At 32.9% G+C, this 14,695-nt stretch overlaps 1 protein-coding gene and 1 pseudogene across 1 annotated transcript; one reads left to right on the top strand and one right to left on the bottom strand.

Annotated features, from left to right (window-relative positions):
* The first annotated feature begins 1,385 nt into the window (after positions 1-1,385).
* LOC129918855 (translation initiation factor eIF-2B subunit epsilon-like) lies at positions 1,386-1,925 on the top strand. Its single transcript, XM_055999598.1, has 2 exons — positions 1,386-1,561; positions 1,642-1,925. Exons 1-2 carry the CDS (start codon positions 1,499-1,501, stop codon positions 1,852-1,854), a joined length of 276 nt encoding a protein of 91 aa, XP_055855573.1. The 5' UTR covers positions 1,386-1,498; the 3' UTR covers positions 1,855-1,925.
* LOC129918853 (protein lin-9 homolog) lies at positions 1,906-4,402 on the bottom strand (annotated as a pseudogene).
* Between the last annotated feature and the right edge of the window lie 10,293 nt (positions 4,403-14,695).

Below are 14,695 nucleotides of genomic sequence, written 5' to 3'. Positions count from 1 at the left end.
AACATATAAGTTTTTTCGGCAACGGCTCTAACGATTTCGATGAAATTTTCAGGGTTTGTTTATCTAAGCGAGTAAAAATGTTTGGAAGTTTTTTTTGGGAAAAATCTGCCCACTGCCACGCGCACTTTTTTAACATATAAGTTTTTTCGGCAACGGCTCTAACGATTTTGATGAAATTTTCAGGGTTTGTTCATCTAAGCGAGTAAAAAAATTTGGAAGTATTTTTGGAAAAATCCGCCCACTGCCACGCCCACTTTTTTAACATATAAGTTTTTTCGGGAACGGCTCTAACGATTTCGATGAAATTTTCAGGGTTTGTTTATCTAAGCGAATAAAAAGTTTTGGAAGTATTTTTGGAAAAATCCGCCCACTGCCACGCCCACTTTTTTAACATATAAGTTTTTTCGGGAACGGCTCTAACGATTTCGATGAAATTTTCAGGGTTTGTTTCTCTAAGCGAGTAAAATGTTTTGGAAGTTTTTTTTTTGAAAAATCCGCGCACTGCCACGCCCACTTTTTTAACATATAAGTTTTTTCGGTAACGGCTCTAACGAGATCGATAACATTTTCAGGGTTTGTTTATCTAAGCGAGTAAAAAGTTTTGGAATTTTTTTTTGGGAAAAATCCGCCCACTGCCACGCCCACTTTTTTAACATCGAATTTTTTTTGGTAACAACTTTAAAGATTTCGATGAAATTTTGATGGTTTGGTCCTCTAGGCAAATACAACATTTTGGAAGTATTTGGAACGATTTCAATAAAATTTTGAGGGATGGTTCCATGTTTTACGCATTATTCTTTTTCATTTTGTTACTTCATGACTTTTTGATCATGTATTCAAACTTTGAAGTAATTTGTTGATTTGGTATCACTATGAACAAGGTTCCAAATTCTGAGAGCCCTTAAGTTCCACAATCAGCATATTTCGTTTGATCCATTACTTTTGGGACACCCTGTATAAGAAAGAAAAAAAAGAAATAAAGCAAAGCATCCACTGCTACAGAACAAAACAGAGACAGGGATAAAAATAGTATTTCTTCATACTAAGCTTTGCCGACAAGGCTAAACTTGAAAAAAGATTAACTTTATATTCACCATCCAAAACTTTCTGACCTGTAAATGAAAATTTGAACAAAAAGGGATCTCATTGCTGTAACATTTTCGATAATGCAGATTCCTGTTACCCTTCTATTCATTGCTGATCGTATATTCCAACTTAAATAAACTGGATTATAAAGTGGGAATGTGGTGTTTTGTAACCCGCGAAAAAACTGGTCATTGCAAACTCAAACCTACTCCAAAAAATTGTTTACATTTGACTTTTTTCACTGAAAGTTATATCATTTAAGGATACCGAGCAAAGCTCGGTCACCCAGGTACTGTCTTTAAAGGAAGTAAATTTCAATATCGTCAAAGCGGTATTCAGTTTAGATCCAATTAAAGAGGCAACAACAACAAATGTCTTAAGTGCCAACAATCAGGTATTGGGTCGCTTGGGTATGGTTGTTTCAAATAATATAAAAAGCGATGATACTATGTTGGATTGTTTGAAGGCAATTCAGGTAAGTCGTGTGTGAAGTTTTTGTATTCTTAAAAAAAGATTTTGACCTTTTTTTCTTTTTATTGCTTTTAAAACTTTTAGGAATACTGTGAAGAACAACCAGCTCTGAGAGCCAAGGTTGCCCAGATTATTCATTATCTCTATGATAAGGAATTTGTGTCTGAAGAAGCTATCCGCATGTGGCACAATGAGTTGGATGATGATTCAGAGTGGTTGAAAGCACCATTGCAGAAACTCATAGAATGGCTAGGTCAATCCAGCGAAGGCAGCAGTGAAGAAGAAAACGACGATTAAATACTTTTTCTTTTCTTCTTAACTTAATGATTCTTCAATAAAAAAAAAATCTTTAAAAAACTGCCTCTTTGGGGATAGAAAAAAAATATGTTTAATTCAATAGAAAATTTGAATATACAACAAAAGTAAAATTAAATAGATTTTGGTTAGTTAAAGTAAAGTTAAAGTCAAAGTTGCATTGTGCTGCTGCACATTTATGCTCGGTGACATAGCCAATTGACCAGTGCCAAGTCGAATATGGTGTAAATGGATTTGAACGTGTTTTTGAAACACTTCAACATTATCGCTATCCAACAGACCAGCTTTCACCTCTCCGGACGATGAAGAAGATGATGCAGCTGCTGCTGCATTTTTAATTTCTGCTTCTGAATTCATTTCTTTCAGTCGATTTAGTTTAGATTTCTTTATAGCAATTGCTCGCTTCAATCGAACAATGGTCTCTAATAGCTTCACTAGGAAGCCACCGATAGTATCACGTTCAATAACTGGATTCTTGAACGGACTGTCGTATTGCTGTTGGCCCAACAATGCATCACTGCGATTCAAAGAGTTTCACTTCTTGTGGGAGTGTGTATGAGATTGCCATTTAGATAACGTGGTCGGAAGTCTTGCATGAGGCTGGTCAACGGCAACATTTCAAAGAAGTTATCTGATACAATTTCAAAGTTGGGGATTGAGTGAGTGCTTAAGCCGAGCCGTTGCGATTAAAAGACACCCGATAAGTAGAGCTGAGGGAGTCGAATGCATCAACGCCACTACCACTACATCTTGAGGTACACGCAGGCGAGCTGTTACATTTGTACATTCGCACCTTTTGCCATTCGGGGCGTGTAAGTTGTCTTGTTTTCAGATTTGCAAACGATTTGTTAAGACAAATCTTGAAATCGTTCTCACCTTGAAAAAGAGGCTTATCTACAAATGAGTAGAACCATTCGAATATAACCCATTTTTGGGCTTTGGGTAGCTTAAGCAAATTTCGTAAACGTAAACCGATTTGTTGTTCCATAAGCTTGTCGGCTGGTATCAGTGCATTTCGTGATGTTGATGCTGTCGGGGACGAAAAGTATTTGCTAGGAGAACGTTTTTCGGGAGGTGTTTGTTGCTTTTCTTCGTAACGCACATAACGTGTACCGCCGATTGTTTTTCTCTTTTTTAAAGCTTTTGATGGAGTTTTAACTGGTGTGCTTGGTTGTTTTTGTGGTATGGTAATTTTGCGAGGCGATTGCTTAACACAAAGAGCTTTGTTATCATTTACCAGTTCATCGTCAAAGAATAGACGATTACGTTTTCGAATGCGAACGGGCATTCCACGAGCATTTAACATTTGAATTGGTTGTGAGGTTTGAGGTTTTGGAGGTGGCAAGGTACCGACACGATGTAGACCAAGTGTAGCTGGACTAAAGGCGGGCGGTTCAATGTGCTCATCGTCAGACATTGATGATTTAATCCGTATTATTGCCAATTTATTGGGATCTTTCATTTTATTCCAAAGAAATTCAAGAAATTTCTCTCCAAGGATATTCTAAGAAAAGAAAAAAGTTATATTTCTTTCTAACATTTCAGAGTATGGAACTTACCTTAAAACTACAAGAATAAAATACTAAAAATTGTACATGATGCGTGTTATGACTCCAGAGCATGAGAAAGTGTTTTGAGGATTTTATCACCTTCATCTCCAATTAGTTCTTTCTTTGGATTGAATTGATCAAAGAATGAATACATCTTTTCCATACACATATCAAAAGTATGGGCGGTTGGATGGGTCATTGGTAGAATTTCACGAGTTTCTTGTGGCGTCGTTGTTGTGGTTCTTGTTGCATCTTCCATTTTAAACATTTCCTCGTCAATATCTTCATCATCATCCATGTCGTCTTCGTTTTCTTCCTCAAATTCAGCTTCTTCAATTTCACTTCGTGGTGCATTCACATCAAGAATGAGCAGTTTTTGAACCAACACCTGTATCAGGTGTTCAGTTAGAGCTGGTTGGTATTCCATTAGCCACAACACATTGTGTATATATCCAGCCACAACATGAGCAGGTTTCATTTTGCCCAAGGTTATTTTTGATGTTCCAATGATGTCCTCCTGGCATTGCCATCAAGAGTAACTTGCTGCAGCCGATGATCCAAGATGGGTACAACGACTATTCCTGCTCCTGGAATACCAGATGAATTGATGTCTCATCGTTTCACGTTTGATGTAAAACTCATCCCGTAATTCGGGTGTGGCTTATTCTGCATATTCGGTTTGGAGTTCTGCTGCCTTTGGAGAGTCCGATTTTCTTTTGAGAGATTTAGAGGGTTCCTATTGAGTTGCTGCTGGTAAAACTGATTTGATTGTCCATTTTTGTTAAATTGTTTTCTGAAATGAAAGAATAGAATAAAAATTTAAATTATAAAACTTGGAATAAAACTCTGAAAAGAATATATTAATATATTTTTAATTTTTTGTTACCTTTTTATTCTTGGGAAACAAAATTTCTTTGACAATTTCTGCAAATAATTAAATTCTTGTTTTTTTTTTTGACAAGCAAAAGTGACAAAACTAGATGTCAAATTACTATTTCCCGCTGCCCTACCAAGCGGCGCCACCATAGCTTGAACCTGGTCCTGGCAGTCCATATATAATAGGTCAATGGTCAATGGTTTTTGCATAAGATATGAAAAAAAGGCTAAATCTTTTATGTAACGTAAAAACAAGAAACAAATGATATGAGAGGGAGTTATTAAGGTGGGTACCGGTAAACTTAGAATATTGTGGTACACATATTTTGCTTTAAGTCAAAATCCAACTTTTATGATGCTAAACATTATGTTTCCATCATAGAGACTGAGAAAAATTAAAAACCGAAAAAATAAAAAATAAAACAACATAACCTCAAAAGTGTTGTCCTCGCTGAAAAACAGTGCATGTACAAGAAAAGATATTTATATTGCCTGCAACTTTGGTTGAGTAACTTATTCGGTCAAGTCAATAGTATAGCAGATATAGACCAATTCAAGTTTTCAAAATGGTGGATTTCGCCTGGTGGTTGGCATCCCGAGAACCAGAACTTAAGCTTTTCTAATACCCTTCTTTCAGATTTGAAAAAATCAGCCTCCCTATATTTCGTTCCACAAAATGCCTGTTTTTTTACTAACTTTCCTGTACTTAGACTATAGTTTTATGATCAATAACTTTCGACTCATACATCGCATGACATTCAAAAATATCAAATTATTGGAAATTTGATGGTCTATAACTTTAACTGTTTAAAAAATTATGTAACTAATACCGGGAATGTTTAAATCTTAAAAAAACCGAAAAAAAATAAATTAAAACAACATAACCTCAAAACTATTGCCCGCTCAGAATAATAATGTATTACAAAGAAAAAGATAATTAAATTTCCAAGAACTTTGGTCTAATAACCATTTCTCTAGGACAAATAGTTTTGAAGATATAGAGCGATTCGCGTTTTCCAAAATGGCGGATTTCGCCAGGGGGGTGGCGTCCCGAAAACCAGGACTTAAGCTTTTCTAATACCCCTCTTTCAGATTTGAAAAATTCAGCCGTCCTATATTTCGTTCCACGAAAATGTCTATCTTTCCTGTACTATTATTTTTTGTTTTTTGGATGGCTGAAAGGAAAAAAAAAAAACATGTGGGTAGTTCGCAAATATCATAAAATCAGTTTTTTGTTTTATATTTGAGTTGATTCTACTAATTGAGATATGAATATTTGTTCATTATTGGAAATATTATCTAGCTGTAGATTGGAACTAACATTTTCTAAGATTCTCTTAATTTTAATACTTGAACTTGATTTAACTAATTTTTCAATTTATTTCCTTACAATATTATCATTATATTAAGTCACGGACAAAAATGGTATATTTAAAAAAAGTACGTATACGCCACAGTGACTTTATAAAACACTTTTAAGAATTGGTTTCTTAAAACAAAATGTTATGAAAAATTTGAATCCCAAGTAGTGAATAGACTTCCGTGCTTCCTCGCGCAAAAGCTTAAAATTATATTTTGCATTGGGAGGTAGGTATACTTCGGGTTATCATGTGCAAAGTTTTAACCTTTTTAATAAGCTTACTACCGTCTCACATGAGGCATTGGTTGAAAAACAATAGTTTAAGGCCAAATATTGAAATAGCAGTGTCTTTGCTTTACCGCTTTTTTAGGTAGGCAAACTTTTTTTAAATGATTGCATTAGCTTAGATTGGTATTGTCAAAAAATGTCAAAATGGGCCGAACAAAGCAAAAGACCCTGGGACCGACCCTTTTCCGAGAGGCATACAAGTGCTCAATATGTTGGTTGCTTCGACAGATCTTTTTTTCAAAGCAAAAGTTATACCAACGATTTAAGCTTCATTTTTGGTGTGTTCGTAATCATAAGTGCACAAACAAATTAACATGAAGTACCTACAAAGAAAAATTAATATTTGACGAGCGATTCCCAAGTAACAATTTAGCTTTCATAAGGGTCAATCCAAGCTATTTTTTGGCTTTCATAACAAGCTCAAGTAGCACACTGGTGTATAAATTGGTGTAAAATCATTAATTTTGGTGTAAAATTGAGAAATTTGAATAAAATGGTGTATTTATCAAAAAAGATGGTATAAAAATTATACCATCATCTTTTCTGTGCAAAATTTCAACATTTCTTTTAAGATTCCGTGCAAAAAATACGCCGATATTCAATTGTTTTTATAATACACCATTATTGGTGCATAAAATTATTCGATTCTCAAATGAACCGAAACGGTATATTTTGTGCACTCTCTTTGGTGTAGGAAGTACACCCTGTGGAAAAAAAATTCACCAGACTGCATAAGTGGGAGACGTCATATTTTTCCATGGCCGCCATTTACATAATGAAGACAGCGATTAATTATTTTACTATAATAGTACTATATCGGCCTAATTATCCCGCATTCTTACTTTTTTTCGATTCGTTTATATTATAATAAGAGAACGCTTCTAAAAAAATGTAAAAACAACAAAAAAATTATTATTTTTGAAAAACTGATTTTTAAAATCGAAAAAAAAAATCATTAATTCATTGAAATTTTTGAGGCGCTCGATTTTTAGACGGGGTAGTATCTAAAATCAGTAGATGGAATTTGTTTCGTTCTTTAATTAGGCACTCAAATTCATATTTAATCATTAGTTAATTGTATTGTGATAGAGAATAATTTATTTTCACTTATTTCATAAGAAATAGTTAACATTTTAATTCATCAAACTATTTAAGGTTAAAAAATAAACTTTGGTTCAAATTATAAATCAGAATAATTTAAATGGTGTATTTTATCCATAGATTTATTGTGTATTTTTCAATTTCAAAGGAATAATTTAATAAGGAATAAATTAATAATAATCCTAGGACAGGTCTTATGCAAATCATTTTGGCGCATTTTACCGAAATTGCATAGGACTTTCCTTCACAGGTGATGAACAAGCTAATAGCTTGTGACAAACAGCTTAAAATGGCCTTACGGAGGTCTTCCTGATGCAGAGGGTTTATTTAATGCACTTGCGTAGGATGTTATAATAAGGCCTTATAGAATTTGTTGAAGGTGGTGTAGAAAATGTTGAATTTATGCATAAAAAAAAGGAATTTATTGAATTTTATTTAATTTTTTTTATTTTCATTTGATTTTTTCTGTTTGCATTTTCTACTTTTTATTTTATTTTATTTCAATTTATTTTATTTTTTTTCATTTCTTCCATTTTGTTTTTTCTCCTTTTTCGGAAATTCTACTGCTTTTTCTGTTGTTCTGAAATGGTAGGAATATTATTTTAATTGAAAAAGAACACATTTTTTTATTTTCACATGCACCAGCCAGGAATCGATCCCACGTACCTCTGCATACCAAGCCAGCACCTTACCAGTAGACCATACTCGAATATTAAAGATTAGTGGAAAAAGGGAGGTAATTGAAACCTCACATAAAAATGCAATGTTTTTTTCTAAAGCGTTACAAACATTGCATATCTTCAGGATAAAAGCTTTGCATACTTACTGGCGAAAAACATTGCATACTTATGAGAGGAAACATTGCATACTTACAAGAACCTCTTGGAACAGGTCTTATGAAAGCCTTCTGTCACTTGAAAATACAAGGCTTCTTTAGAACGGTTCAAACAGGTCTTATAAAGGTCTTCTTTAACTTATATTTACAAGGTTTCTTCTAAACAATTCCAGATAGCCTTAAGAAGACCTCCTTTTTTCAAAATGGATGATTTGCGTAAGTAAGCCTTAAACTAAACGTATACAAACTATAACTTGCCGAATCGAAGAAAATGGACCTTATGCAAGTAAAATTTTTACTTGGGTTAACAATAGGTCGATGAACAATAAATTATAATATCTGTTAAAAATTGGTTGTATGTAAAGTCGGTTAACGGGCGATAATTTAACGTCATAACTGCATGAGAAAATTTAAAAATTACATATTTGCAAGCAAACAAAAAATAAAAGTATTGGACTATATCTTAAGATTCGAACCTGGGACTGCTGGTAGAAAAGACAAAAATCATCCAACGGTTTGACAAACCTAATTTCCTGACGTTGACTCATATTACTATCTATCTTGAGTTGGACTTGGCTACATATGACTTTGTTTTTAAAATGAAATTAATTTGCGTTCGCACTGCCAGCTAACAGACTCAGTTGGAAGTTGGAACCTGATAATGAGTCATACTTAATCGTGCGCATGCATGGAGTATTCAGCGATTTAATGAAAGGTTATCACGTAAAAGTTATCACGTAAAACAAATGGGTTTCATATGATTTATATGATTCAAAAATTCGAGAAAAACTTCAAATGCACTTTCGAAGTTTAGGTGATATTATTAGGTGGTATTATTTTTTTTACCAGAAATTGCGTTGAGTTCTTAGAAGATTGTTATAGGGGTATAAAGTATAATTAAATAAATTTAATAATGTTCTCGTTTCTCATACGTCTATATTTATTTAAAGATTTGTATCAGTTTGGGTTCACCGTCACTTCCAACAATGTGCAGACTGATATTGATCCTTTATCAATGCAAAATATTTTTCTTCTTTTTGACCTTATTGTTATCTATATAAAAAAAATATTTGGATTCGGCTTTTCAAGCTCACTTTTTTCAGAAATAAACCTTTACTGAGCAGAGCATGCGCATGCTCTTCAAAAACCGCGTAACATCCCTGTCATTAATATTTTATTACTTAGTCCAGTGCATTTATGATGTTCATATCGCACCCTCAGTGCAAAAGAGCGATAAGTCAAAAAATGACATTTTTTAGATAATGATGAGGAAATGTTGCTTTTTAAATTATCTTTCTTTTGAAGGGCTTGTTGTTAACGTAAACGAGAAATTCGAAAGATTATGACTGTTTTTATCCAATTCCTACTATATTAAAAGTCAAACTCTTTCCTAATTTAAACAATTTAAAAAAATAAATTTATTAAAACTACAAAATAAACATAATGGTTCTTGTAATAGAGCTTGGACATTATGGAAATTGCTGTCCCATGGAAAATTATAGGGAAAAGTTTAGAGTCAGTATGTATTTTCCAGAAGCGTTTTCTCGAAATGAACTTTTTTGAGCTCTCGCTCTTTTGCACTGAGGAGGGTGCGATATATGGGCGACCCAGCAGTTTGTACCATCCCCAATTTTTTTTTGCTCATTCGATTGAGCATTGTTTGAATATCATTACCCTGATTTTTCGCACTCGCGAAATTCACCTTTCGGCCGCCATCTTGGATTTTAGTTTTTGTTGAATATCTCGATTTCTATTTATTCTACATAAAAGTTGTGTATACAAGAAACTTTTGTATAACTTTTGTAGGTTTTTGAAGGTTTTTTCATAGTTTTGATAACAAGTGCTCAAAACTTTAAAATTGTCATTTTTTTCGGTTTTTTTTTTTAACTTTTTAGGCTTGTAACTTTTTTAATATTCAGAATATCAAAAAAAAAGGTCTTAACATAAAAGACGCGAAATTTAATTGCCTACGTTTCTTGTATACACAACTTTTATGTAGAATAAATAGAAATCGAGATATACAACAAAAACTAAAATCCAAGATGGCGGCCGAAAGGTGAATTTCGCGAGTGCGAAAAATCAGGGTAATGATATTCAAACAATTCTCTATCGAATGAGCAAAAAAAAAAATTGGGGGTGGTACAAACTGCTGGGTCAAATTATAAATGCACTGGACTATACTCCCATCTGTACAAATGAATTCCCCCTTGTTTTTCTTGGAATGCTAATTTATTTTGCTCTTGACCTCATAAAAGCAATTAAAAGTGAGGGAAAGGTGCGAACAGTGAGACAGTGCAAACAGTGAGACAATCCATTTTTCTCTTTTCTAAGTACGGTAACGGTAACGCTTGTTTGGGTCAAAACGTTTATTTTAGAGCTCTTGATACCCGGATACCCGAGTACTCGCCCGAGTACCCGGGTACCCGAGTTTTCGGGTATTACTCGAGTACCCGGGTACCCGGGTATTCGGGTACCCGGGTAGTTCGGGTACCCGGGTACCCGGTTGTTTAGTTACCCGAATACCCGGGTACCCGGGTACTCGGGTATCAAAAGAAAAAAAAAGGATTTGTTAGGAAAATTGTTAATACTGAGCATTTTAAACGGTAAATAACACACCATAGGTATAAGATTGAAGGCAAAAATTAAACTCAAAACAGTTCTCCAGTCAAAGCGAAGAATCGTCGTCAAAAAGAGTTTTAAATTGGTTTACTAGCAAAAAGCAAAAGACGCAACATCCGCATCGTCTCCATTCCTCTGGGTGGCCGAACTATTCCCACCGGAGAAGGGTCCTTGCCGTGTGCAAAGATACCTTTCATTTTGTTTATTTTGATTTTTATCCATAAAAATTTTCCAAAATATTAAATCAAAAAAAAAAAAGCGGAGAAAATGAGGTTTGAAAAAAGCTCTCATAGAAAAAAATAATCAAAAATTAGTTTGACATGGTTGTATTGAAATGTTAATATTTCGAGATATACGCAATGCATTTTCCAGATCAAAGTCTTAAATGGATCCTGATAAGATTGTTGAACAAATATATATATAAAAATACCACAGTTTTTTCGAAAACTTAGAAATAAAAATAAAAAAGTTTCCACTTTTGATTTTTTCAAAATCGAAAAAAAATCAATGTGGCTACCTTCAAACGCTTATACCACAAGAACGACGCAACTAATGTTAATGGTTATGGGCTTAAAATGTAGCTAAGAACATTCCAATGATTTTTGGTTTTTTGGAAAAAAAAATTTTTGAATCCAACATGGATGCCATGGCCATACAAATGGTTTTTGTTTTCTTGTGAAAATTTTTTTTTGTATCTAACATGGATGTAATGGCTTTTTTGACAGACAGCTGCAAAAGTGTATGTACAGTGGTGCCAAATGTTTGCATGGATTTCAAAAATCCCGATGTCGTTTTTTTGCACAAAATCTATATAGATAAACAAAAAAACACACCTAATGTTAGTGTTTATTGTCTTAAATTGTAGCTTAGAATATACCAATCATTTTTGGTTTTTGGTAAAAAAAAAAAATTTTCCACCCATCATATCCCATGGCCCTAATACTCTTAAATCAAACACTTCCAAATAAAACAAACAAATGGCTTTATTGTACCCGAGTACCCGGGTACCCGGGTATTCGGGTATTATAATACATGAAACTACCGGGTACCCGGGTACCCGAACTACCCGGGTACCCGGGTACTCGAGTAATACCCGAAAACTCGGGTACCCGGGTACCCGGGTATTTGTGAGGACGGGTATTACCCGGTCGAAATCAAGAGCTCTAGTTTATTTCCCATTCTGCGCGTTTTAATTTTGTTCCGATTAAATTTAAGTTGTCCATTTTCCTAATATCACAAAAATCAGGTAGAAGTCGTTTTTGGAGACAAAAATTAAACAATGAGACTCTATTAAAAAGCAAACAGTGAGACATAGATTTAAAAAAAAATCCATTATTTTAACATGATTTCAATATTATTTCGTAGCGTTTTTTCTTTCGTTTTTTTTTTTTTGATTTTTTGTAATTTTTTTTGAAAAAAATGGGTTAAAGTAACATAAATTAATTAATTATTAACTTGTCAATTACCTAATTATTCGTTAATTTGTTTCACCTAAGACTGTCTCACTGATCGCACACCTTGCAAACAGTGAGACGTTTGAACTTTTTCTACATTTTAGTCCAATGTGATGCTCTCATTCATTCTTTAACTACAACTTTTTTTGCAACATTAAGATAAAATATGTCTTAAAAAAAAGGTTCATGGATATAGAACTATACTAACTCTGATTGTATGGAAATTTACGATATCAACGTATTTCTTTGATATTCTTAGAAATCTAAAATCTTGAAGAATTCCAACTGATAGTATTGAATTTGTTTTTTTTTTTTTCATACCAACCTACTTTTAATATGCATTTTCCTTTATCTATTTTAAGAGGTCAAAACATCAATAACCCTTTTAATGCAATTATATAAGTTCAATAACAGGTAAAACCACCTGCTGTTATTCTACCCAAAAACCCATCATTCATCCATCATCAAAAGTTATTTTCATATTTTAGAATTTAATCTATAGTGTTGATTCGATGAAAGGCTCACATCAAACTCCTTTCAATTGTTTTTTATAACTGGAAGAAATTTCTATCAACATTTCTTCATAAAAAGGAAATTTCCCCTGTGATTCCAAAAAAAGCTTTTTTTCAAACAACTTGTTGCATACGACTTTTAAATAGGATTTTCTTCCCCATATTCAATTTATTATTAACTCCCACTGTGACAATTAAAATTCAAGGTCGTATTGTTGTCTTCTCCAATCAAAATGCTGCAAATGTTTTTTTTAGAACTTAAGTTGGGTGATAAAATGTCTATTTAATACTTTTGTGGGCTATTAGAGGAAAATGAGTTCCTTTTTGTTGGTCTTAAAAAATGTCCCTGTTGACTTATTAAATGGATTCATATCCTCACTCTCACAAAATTTACAAAGATCTTATTTTATACTAAGTTAATAATTTCAAAATTCATGAAATGATTACTATTGAATATTTTGATGATACAAATTAACCTGCCTAAACTTTTACCCTGAGTACAAAAATGAAAAAAATAAAATGCACGACTGGGGTCGCACGTACTTGCTCTTGCAGTTCAAAGCACTTTTATTTTAGTCTACTTGTAGATTTTAAAAGCTGGATCTAAATTTAAAAAAAAAAATTGATATTGGGGAAGAGCCGACATTTAGGGCAAAATTTTGTTAAATGAAAAAAAATTTTTTTTTGTTATTTGACTTTTTTGAGAAAAAATAAAAATGCAGTTTTATTGCCACTGCTTTAAATATTACGTATACAAAGTCTAATCAAAATCGTTAGAGCCGTTTTCGAGAAATTCGTAATATCGTATTTTTTCGTATGGGAGGTATATGTACGTTCTAAACGAGATAAAAAAAACAAAAAAAAAACCAACTTTCAGAATTCCATAAAAATCATCTGTACCAAATTTGAAGAAAATCCATCCACCCGTTTAGGCTGTGGAAATGTGTACAGATGGACGCACAGACGCACAGACGCACGGACGGAATTGCGGGACCCACTTTTTCGGAATTCTCCATCATCATAATGTTGGTTTTGATTAAAACCTCAATTTTTTTTTCGACACGAAACCAATACTTGCCCTATAGAGCAAGTAAAAATGGAAAGGGAATAGTTTTAAATGGAAAATAGTAGAGACGAAATTTATGCTACAATGCGTTTTTGAAACTGAAAGCATTTTCCAGGAAGGCAGTTATCTTCCATTAGTTAATTGTTAAAGTTTATTTTTGAAATAAAAGAACAATCATTCAGTCAGTGAGTTTGCAAACAATAGAAATATTTTTAGAACGGAAAAAAAGCACCACAATTTGTTTTCATTTCAAAAATGTGTTCTTTGCTACGAAAGCAAACAAAATGTAGATTATTATTAAATTTTTTTAATTGCACTATGACAGTACAGTAATAAAAAGTACCTACTCTTACTCAAGATAGTTTGACGTAGACGCTTTGATGATTAAAATTATCCTATATTCCTATTTGTCTACATGTAGTATTGAGCTAAAAATAAGGAAACATAATTCGCGTCGCGATTTCAGATATGGAGACTCAACAAAAGTTTTAAGCCATTCCGGAGGTCTCAATTTGGTGAATCCAAAAATATTCGTTAATTTTTATCCCCCCCCACCTTAAACTACCATGCAACTCGAATCAAATAATTTATTCAATATGAAAATGCTAGCATTTTTTGAAAACTTCGATGAAGATTGTAGTTTTTTCTCCTGATGTTATAAATTTTGCTAGCTTTTCTTCGTAATGCCTAAAAGTGTTTTTAAAGGAGAAGGTGTTTTAACAAAAATAAAAACTGTCTATTAGGCCATTAAATTTAAAGCCGTCATTAAAAAAAGGAAATTTTTAAATTTGTATGCGATTTGCAAATTTTCTAATTTTTAATGCAGACCTTAAAATGAAGTTTGAATAAATTGGGCTTTTTTTTGATAAAAATGATTATTGTTTTATAATATTTCACCTAATTTCATATTTTTTTAGTATTATTTTGTCTTAATTCTTCTTAAAATCAAACTTTCGGAAATTTTGGGGGCATACCTTAATTCTGTTCTAATTTCTAAAATATAATTTTGTTCAAAATTTTATTCGATGCCGGCAACTTTTTGGAATCGGTCGGCAAATTCTTGTTTGGAGATTGTATGAGGGTGAGAAAATTAAAGCTTCGAAAAATTATTGCATAACCCCAAATTGTGTTTAATGTGTTCTGTTCTGTGTTGTTGTTTAAA

Source organism: Episyrphus balteatus, chromosome 4 (assembly GCF_945859705.1).
Source record: "Episyrphus balteatus chromosome 4, idEpiBalt1.1, whole genome shotgun sequence".
NCBI classification, from domain to species: Eukaryota; Metazoa; Arthropoda; class Insecta; order Diptera; family Syrphidae; genus Episyrphus; species Episyrphus balteatus.
Note: the sequence above shows the minus strand (reverse complement) of the source record. Positions and strands in the feature narration are given on the sequence as shown.

Excerpts from the sequence above, each read along its gene's own strand:
- LOC129918855 (XM_055999598.1), top strand. The coding sequence starts at position 1,499 with ATGGTTGTTTCAAATAATATAAAAAGCGATGATACTATGTTGGATTGT. Across the intron at positions 1,562-1,641 it reads ATTGTTTGAAGGCAATTCAG|GAATACTGTGAAGAACAACC; the intron begins GTAAGTCGTGTG and ends TAAAACTTTTAG.